Source organism: Anarhichas minor, unplaced genomic scaffold, assembly GCF_050575085.1.
Source record: "Anarhichas minor isolate MPS153535 unplaced genomic scaffold, ASM5057508v1 ptg000006l, whole genome shotgun sequence".
In the NCBI taxonomy this organism is placed as follows: domain Eukaryota; kingdom Metazoa; phylum Chordata; class Actinopteri; order Perciformes; family Anarhichadidae; genus Anarhichas; species Anarhichas minor.
In genome coordinates, this window is record NW_027466452.1 from 292,501 (window position 1) to 301,402 (window position 8,902).

The 8,902-nt window shown below is 42.2% G+C and overlaps 1 protein-coding gene across 1 annotated transcript; it reads right to left on the reverse strand.

Annotated features, from left to right (window-relative positions):
- Nucleotides 1–169: 169 nt before the first annotated feature.
- LOC142933707 (palmdelphin-like) lies at nt 170–7,068 on the reverse strand. The gene is made up of 9 exons (XM_076077915.1): nt 7,013–7,068; nt 6,935–6,980; nt 6,721–6,801; nt 6,244–6,371; nt 6,051–6,165; nt 5,510–5,534; nt 5,337–5,429; nt 4,137–4,297; nt 170–1,258 (listed from the first exon to the last, which is right to left on the reverse strand). The coding sequence occupies exons 1-9, from the start codon at nt 7,066–7,068 to the stop codon at nt 170–172; spliced, it is 1,794 nt and encodes a 597-aa protein (XP_075934030.1).
- Nucleotides 7,069–8,902: the final 1,834 nt, after the last annotated feature.

Genomic DNA, 8,902 nt, shown 5'->3' on the forward strand with positions numbered 1-8,902 from the left:
ATCAAGCAAAGGAATTATTCATGTGTGGAATGATGCTCTGGTTCTCAGAGTGCTCGAGCATTGCCGTCCATTTCAAGCCCCAGTTTATAAAATACATGTTTGCAGGTAGTCGTTAGGTTAGCAGACTGATACAGCTGGTTATTGAGTAGGCATGCATTAGTTAGTCCTGTTAGCACACAGTACAGCAGGGTTTGTGTTTTTTCTGGATCTTTCTGATACCTGGTCTCATCCGTGTCCCCGTCCATCTGTCTTCAACTCCCTCCACACGTCCCACGTGTCCATTGGCTGAACTGCCTGTTGGATAGCCATCGTGGCGCTTCTTCTCCTTCATACTGTGGTCGTCGCTGCAGTCTTCGTTGTCCTCGATGATCACCAGCTCTGCCTTCAGGGAGCCCTCAAACTCCTGACCCAGCCCACTGTCATCCTGCGCCGTCTGGAAGCCCATGAAGATGGCTGTGATTGGCTCAGTGGTTTCCATGGCGTGGAGGATGGTGTAAGGGATGTCGTCTCCGTAGAGGGGGGAGGGCACTCTGTCAGAATGGGCGGGGCCACTGTACAGGGCAGCGGGTGGTCTGCCATCGTGGCTGGGATTGGATGGTGGGCTGTAGCAATAAAGTTCTTCTTGGTCCACGCTGATGTAATCCCTAAGAGGAATATAGTTGGCTGGAGTGTAGCAGAGCTCCGCCTGGCAGGCAGACTCTGATTCCTGGTCATGTGATCTGCGAGGAGGGTAATCATTGGCTCTGCCTCCATTTATCACACTATTGCTTCGGATGATGCTGCTGGTGTGGTGGTAAGCAGGCCGATCTTCCTGAACACTGTGACAGTTTCTCACCTGGTACGAACTGTAGTGACGGTCTTTCTGGTTGCCAGAGGGATGTCCCACCCTCTTGTGGTTTCCAAGGCGATGACCTTCCCTCAGGTTGCTTTGGTTATTTCTCTCTTCGTGCCGTCTGTAACTACTTTCCTGGTGACCATAGCCATACTCTAGCCCAGGTTTTCTCTGCCCGTTAAAGTCTTTCTCCGGTACGGTGTTTGTGAGGAGATGGCTCCCATAATGCCCTCGCTGGTTCCTGAGGTGGAACCCCTCCGCTCCGTCGCTCTCACCTTGGTGGTTGTAAAAGCAATGCTCTTCCCTTCTGCTGTGATTAGGGTGGCAGTTCTGGTGGTTTACTTGGCGATGCATTGTGGCGCTTCTCAGCAACTGTTCCACCTCGTTGGCTGAGATCTGAGAGACACAGCTCTGATCATGTGACCCCTAAACGTAGAAATATATGCGTCATCATTAGGAGAACACAATGAGAGGTCAATGGCAGAAGTGGAGAAAGCAGACAATCTTCAGGAAAATAAAATAGGGAGGGGAAAACAATAAGGGCAGTTCATAGTATCAGACAGTTTAGAGTTTCCCTTTTTACCTCATCTAGTTCTTTTTATTGCTTTACCGATGATGCACAACTTTATATGGCCCTAAAGTCCCATTAGAGGGATGGACTGACATCTAAAACTTCCTCCAACTCAATGAAGAAAAATAATCAAATAATCTTGTGAGGGTCATCAAACACATCAGAATTCAGTGATACATTTGATAACCTCTGTGAAGCCTAGAGGCAGACATGTAGGAATTATCTTCTGTCTATCTTACTGTAATATAACTTGTGATCTTAATGTTAATAAGGTAGTTCACACTTGTAATCATCAGCTTGTTATTGTTCCCAAAATCAGATCATTTTATCATTGACTGACTAGTAGAGAGTTCCTCATGCTGAATTAATCAAGGACTGGTTCCTGTAGCTCTCTCTTTAACTTCCTCTCATGCGTTAAGCCAAACTGGTCACTGGAACAACAAATAGATCACATAACCTCCATCTAGAGTCATTGAAATAGCTTCCATTTGATTTTAGAATACATTTTAGGGTTTTACTCCTTACATTTGAAGCACTCCATGGTCTGGCTTCAGTGGAGCTGCACTGAGCACTCATCCATCTGTCTATGGACCAAGGCTGTAATGTAACCCTATTGGGATGGGCTGGCACCGTAAGTGTTATGTGTGCTGATTGATATTATAAGTGTCTGACTATAATCATGGAAAGAGTCTTGCTGTGAAAACACTGCGAGTGCTGATGTTTCAGAGTTTGTTGTGTTGTGTAGAGACATTGCACATGGCTACATACTGAGATGATTTGGACAAAGTCTAAGAGGTCTTTGAACTCAATGACCAGAGTATGTAGAGAAGCAACAGACAGAGGAGGATGAAGCAGCTGCTATGAGGTTGTGATGAGGAGGAGACTGGTGGTGTTCCTGTGGCCGCTGTGACTCTATGCTACCAGCTTCACAAAGAACGTCTCCTAGAACGGGGCTGAACAACAGTAACAAACAGGAAAGGGTAAAGACAAACCTTTTATTTCTCTTAGGGTCCTTTCCTTAACCTTCTGATGACTACAGCCCCCTAGCCCTATTTTTAGCCCTCTGCGCGAAAATTGCATACCCATACGCAAGAGAGTCCTCAGCTCTAACTACAAGGTCTATTTTAATAATTTTGATGCTAGAATACTGGTAACACTTGTGAGATGTGTTGAATTGTGTAAATATTTTGTATATGTTACTGGTTAATATAGTTAAATAAGACATTACACAGCTGAAATTGAAAATATTCAGCTTCGCCTGGAAAACAATGCACTTTCATTGATAAAAGGTTATTGAAATAATGCAGCTAGCTCCCTAAAACTTTCCCAAGTCATAGCATAACTGATCAGTAGTTATTAAAAAAAGGTTAAAGTCGAATAAAGTGGAATAAAGTGAATAATAAGAGGTTTTAGTACAAAGCGGTCAGGCGAGGTCATCATTTTCGAACCAGCTGTTGCAGCTCTTACATTGTACTTTTATACACTATATAACTATATATTTCACTTTCTTTATCACTCATATGATTCAATACATCCAAATACAGATAATAGGAATCATATTCATATTCATAACATCATCAGAGCCAGTTTTGGCTGTCATCTGTAGGATTTTCTCATTTCATGTGTGTGCATGTGGCTGCACGTCAGCCTATCCTCGGTCGATTTCAAAAAACAACCCCTCCTTCAACGTGTCACAGTCTTAGGAAGACCTGTGTCGAGTTTGGTGGCGATCGGCAAAAGTTTTCATACAATAAAGTTGCCAGAAGTGACGCGTGTACCCCGGCGGACATTTCCGGTCGCAGGCAGTCTGACCACTCGCCCAAGCCTGCTTGACCGCTCTTATTCTGGAAACAAGTCGGAAGTCAACAGTATGCAGTTGGCAACAATGACTACAGCTTTGGAACGGAAATTCTGCGGCGTTATTATCCATATTATTCATAAAACTTGGGCGCATACCTACGATTGTTTTCGGCGGAGTTCAGCATGAAGGTACGTTTGATCACTCACAACTGTTTAGTGCTTATACGGATCGTAAAACAGAAGTTAGTTACGTGTTCCGCCACGTGTGCTAATGCTATTACATGCTTTGCATGACTTGGTAGCTGTTAGCATGAGGGTACAAACATTGATTTGAGGTACTCATAACGCCGATTTCTGGCCCGGATTTGGTGCTTTTATGCCACGATATTTTTCTGCTTATGTGAGTAGCCTATAGTTGTGTTGGGAGTGTGTCAGAAGTGACTTATATGATGTTGTTGCCCATACGTTGCTCTTTCATCCAAAAAAAAAAGTAGCCACGTACATGCTACTGGCTAATAATCATGCTATTTTCCGCATTTGATTTTGAGGTGTTCTGAGCCCGAGAGCCCCCAAATGGGGGCCGCTCGTCACCAGAAGGTTTCCTTAATTGTGTCAGACTTATAATAACAATCTAAGCCTGTCAGTGGAAGAAAGTGTGGAGATGCCTTCCTACTCTCTTTCCCCACTAAGTCTCACTATCTCATAAAGGAATACATTTATATCATGCCCAGAAGTAACCTACAAAGAATAAATCTCTTCTTAAAACAGATTTTCAATACCTTTAAAGACCATGAAAAGAACATTAATTTGTCTTTATGTGCCCTGTAACTGTACCACAATCGTTACCACTATATGAATGTTTGTGGTTTTGTTTGTTTGTTACGAAGCACATTGTCGGTGTAAGTTTTATAAATAAAGGTTATCAATGAATACCTCTTGTGAATTCAAGGCGTAAACACACTTCCTGCCGTCGTCGTAAACCTTGAGGCCGGCGTGTTGGTTTAACTCCTCAGGAGGAACGGTTGCAGTAGAAAGTACTGTGCTCTGCCCAGTCAACAGGTCTTTAGTCACATTGATCTCCATGGCGAACAGAGCTGGGACACACAAGGAAGATGTTAATATCAGGTCATGTTGGCTAAATCTCATATCTGTATACATGATTACATCGGTCCAGGTTGCTTCAATGACAGCTGCTCCTTTGTAAAGGTTAAAACAAGTTCACTCTTCAGTGAGAGTAGACATCATGTGTCATGCATGTTTACCTCTTCTCCACAGCCTACTGCAGCCTCTCTCACATGTCCCGCCTCAATCAGCACCAGGTAACGAGCTTGTTTACATGTGCACTAGTTTTACTGGGAAGGTTCAGGTTTTGTGATGGAGCATGTAAACACCATATTCTGGTAGCAGAAATCTGGATAAACCCTAATCCTGGTTTTGAGAAAGCAAAATATGCAAGCTGCTTTACTGGGAAGGAAACCAGGAGAGTAAACACCTGATCCAGGGTTCTGATCACGGTCAGCCATGTTCTCAGGTGTCAGTAAAACTAAATATAGAGTGAAACTATTAAACTAAATAATTAAAGTCTGACAAGAGTAATGAGGACGATACTCTGGTCTTTAATTACTGTTAGTCAGATGGAAAAGCTGAACCCTCCACAGCTGTAGCTGGAGCAGTATACACAATGTTACAGAAACGACAGTGTGGCAGGATGCAAAGACACAAGGGTACTATAGAAGGACATGAATAACCACGTCATGCAAACTATAAAGGCAACTCAAAGTTGGTTATCATCCCTTGGCCGAAGGTACAGAACTGGTATTCGAATCAGGATCGTAAATCTGACAGCGGGGCCATGTTAGCGTGTTTAGCTTACATTTGACGAGCAACAAGTGGCAAAGGTAAACTTGATCTCTACTGGAATCCAAGCCGACTACATTTGCTGTCCTCTGCGAGTGAGCTACAAGCTTTTCAGACACGTTTGAGATGAATGTTTGATACTAAAACGCAGCTTTTCAGTGGACTATTCCTTTAAGGTTATTTGTCATCAAACTACAGGACTATATCATCACTCCTAAACTGCAAAGTACAATGTGCTTTGAAAGACTTTACAGGTATATGTAAAAATGATCTCACTCTTTCTTCGTGTGTTTGCTTCAGAGTGTTTGTTGGCTGGTGGAGAGAGGGATTCCGGGACATCAGGGATCCCTTTGGTGACCAGTAATGGCTCTGTGGGACAGAAAACAGAACCGCTAACACATATTCATCATGTGTGCTGGTTAAAGCATCCAAATGATCTCATGACTTACCAGGAACGAAGCTGTCCCGGGCCTCCTAGAGGACAGACACAAATCAACATGTAAATGCAACATGACGAAAGCACCACAACACTATACAGCTGTGTCACCAGGACAATACCGTGGCATTGTGCATTCACATGACTTTCACTGTTTGTGTGCCGTGTGAAACCAAAAGGAAACGTTGGCTTTGTCCTTGTAGGTAACGTTGTTACGTATGTAAGAAAGTCTGCTAAGGGCTGTTGTTGTTTAGTAACGCTAGTTAAGTTGCTAAAGTTGTTAAGTTACGTTATTTGAATCTTTTCTCTAACCTTAACCAAGCTGTTTGGTTCCCTAAACATAACAAATTGTTTCAAAACATCAACCATGTTGCATTGTGCGTCTCTGTAAGCGAGACACGAGGCTCAATATATTCATGAAATGTATTTTGGGTTCAGAAATGTCGTCATTCAGTGTATCCTGTGGTTTGCAGAAAAGTACAATGCCAAGAAAAGGTTCAAGCGACTGGATTGTGTGTGTGTGTGTGTCTGTGAGAGACAGAGTGTGTGACTACCTTGATAATGTCCCTTGGACTTTTCTCCACAGCCTTCAGTCTGCTGAGGATGAAAGTCTCGTTGGTAGAGATTATAAACTCCTCTCTCTCCAAAGACTCCACCTCCATTTCTATCCTAATGGGTCAGAGGAGACAGTGTAGGTTCAATAGGTCATAGTGCGAGTGTGAGTGTGAGTGTGTGTGTGTTTTGTACCTGTGGATGTTGCGCTGCAGTGCTCTGGTCTGCTGCTGGTCAGACAGAAGGCTCTGTTGCTGTGGAAAGGCTGTTGCATTGTGGGAAGCCGAGTCCTGTAGCAGCCACTGCTCTCTCAGGGCTTTTTTCTGATGATTTCAGAGGGTTTAATAACGCGGATTAAGATCTATTTAAATGTAATCAGGTTTACATCTACAGCTGCCAACAGGTGTCATTTCCCCTGATCAAGGTTCTTCTCATTCTGATTTCACTAAATGAGTTCACATGACAGCAGCTGATCAGTGGAGTCAAACAGGAAATAGTGACAACAGTGTCTTTCATATGAACGTTTGTGGACAAACAGATGGACAGAGCGATTATTCGTGCTAATAAGAGATAATACCCATCTATCCAAACGGTTTACCACACACCTCATCTGGTGTTGGCTCTGCCAATTTGTAGATTTACTGAAACAAAGTATAAGAGTGTAACGTGAACCTTTAGATGCTGAAGTTTGAGTTTTTCTCGGTCCAGCTCCAGTTTCCTCTGTCTAATGTCTTCCTGGATGCGATGTTTCTCCTGTTACATTACAGACAAAAGATTACAATAAGTAGAAGGTTACAGGCAGATATACATACATACGTTTTTTTAATGAATGTTTGGGTTAGTAAACTGTGTAAATGTTGTAGGTCTGGAAAACAGAAAGCATTACAGTGATGGCCTGCAGCCTCTCTTTCAGCAGGTCAGACTCCTCCATGCTGCAGGAGGGAGAAGAAGAGAGCAAGGAGACAGTGGACAAGAAGCAGGAGATACTTGTTGGACACCTTTCTTTCCACAGTTCAACATTGAAATAAAGGCAAACTGCACTGATCTACACGATTATCCCATCAGAGCCCAGCCAGACGACTGTAACAATGATGACAGCTTTACCAACATACAGCGGTACAGATGGATTTGAGTTGATAGCAGGTTTATGGGATCAATAAGAACAGTCTTATTGATCTTACTCTACTGTAATGTATCACAGTACTTCATCTGGATCTATTATTAACTAAAACAAGCATTGCAAGCATATTTCAATGTGTGTGTGTAGTTTCCTTTTCTGCCACATACTGTACAGTAGAGATGCACCCATTGCTATTTTCTTGGCCGGCTCAGATTTTCGGTCTCAGTACTAGGATTGACAGTGAGGCTCCAGACTGAAAAATAATTTCAACCATCCTGAAGTCAGTGTAAGGCTTAAGCCGTCAGAAATTCTTAATGTTATACTTATTGTCATCTATAGTTATTTATACTACATTTTACTACTACATTTTATAAACTTCTGGCAGTGGGTGTGTGTGAGGCAGGGGTTTAAATAGTGAAGGAGGCAGAGTGAGCAGGTGAGAGTAATGAACTGATGAGGCGAGTGTGACTGGCAGGTGCACTGAATGAACTGATTAGGTGAATGAGGAGCTACAGAAAGAAACACACAAAGACACAGAACACAGGGCAAAGCCTGATCGTGACAACTTCATTGGAAGCATCATATACATACATACATAAAATTGAAAATGTAAAATGGATCGGCAACCGATCGATTGGTGCATCTCACTGTACAGTCTCACATTTCTATAGAGTCAGAGCAATAAAGTCTCAGCCACACCAGAGGGGAAAACAATCCATCACTCTGAATCCACTTAGTATTGTGTGACGGTGCTAGCAAACAACAGAAAATGCCTTAAAGCTGTTGTGTAGTGGGATGCACCACCAACAGGGTAAAGAAGCCAGAACTATGTTTTTATGAACTACCGAGTACCGAATTAAAAAACTGACGATAAGGACAATAAGACGTGAGGCTTCAGCAGGACAAATAGGAAAACAGTGGAATTATGACACTCAGTTTGCCTAATATTACATGTGCAGCATGCATTCTGTCCTAATGTCCAAATGTTAGGACAGAATGTTTTAGGATAACTATATTTATATTTTATATTATATTTTTATGCAAGTTGTGTTGTTTTCCTATTTATCCTGCTGAAGCCTCACGTCTTATTGTACACAGTCTACGTATATTAAGTATACTGTCAATCATTGTGACCGCATTTTTATGTTTCTGTGTTTAACTATAAAACTGTAACTGCTGCTGTATCAGGAGGAGATTTGTGACATCCTATTCAGAAGCACAGCACTCTGGCTTTTTATATGTTTTGCGAGGTCAAATCTTGTGTTTACATCTAGTGGGTCAGTGGGGTGTCCATGTCCTTTCAACTCGTCAATAAAATTTGGAAAATAACAAAGCTGTTTATATTCATGTAATAAATATATAAACGTCAATTAGATAATAATCTGCATGAGAAGTAAAGAGAAAGAAAAAGAAAAAAGTTTGATTATAAAAACAATCATTGTATTTGTTTTACTGTTCAACACCCCCCTAGACTTAGATCTTTCTAACAGCTATTTGATAAAATGTGAAGGGATCCTTGTTAGAAAACACCTCTGTTTATCCCAGGAGTCCTGGGGCTGATGCTTTATTTATTTCAAAAATTAAATAAGTGTTAAAAACTCCCCTTTTGGGGTTTATATCCCACCCTGCAGAGCCTGCTGTGTGAATATAGGCATGAGGCGGTGTGTTTAATATAGATGTGGGTCAGGAGAGTTTATAGCGGGGGTTCAAACATGTTGACATGTATAAGGGGGT

What these genes read in the sequence shown, in the direction of transcription:
- LOC142933707 (XM_076077915.1), bottom strand. Translation starts at nt 7,068, where the DNA reads ATGTTGAACTGTGGAAAGAAAGGTGTCCAACAAGTATCTCCTGCTTCT. An exon ending in CTGCAGCGCAACATCCACAG is followed by an intron (nt 6,166 to 6,243) that starts GTACAAAACACA and finishes CTGACCCATTAG; the next exon opens with GATAGAAATGGAGGTGGAGT. An exon ending in CCGGGACAGCTTCGTTCCTG is followed by an intron (nt 5,430 to 5,509) that starts GTAAGTCATGAG and finishes TCTGTCCCACAG; the next exon opens with AGCCATTACTGGTCACCAAA.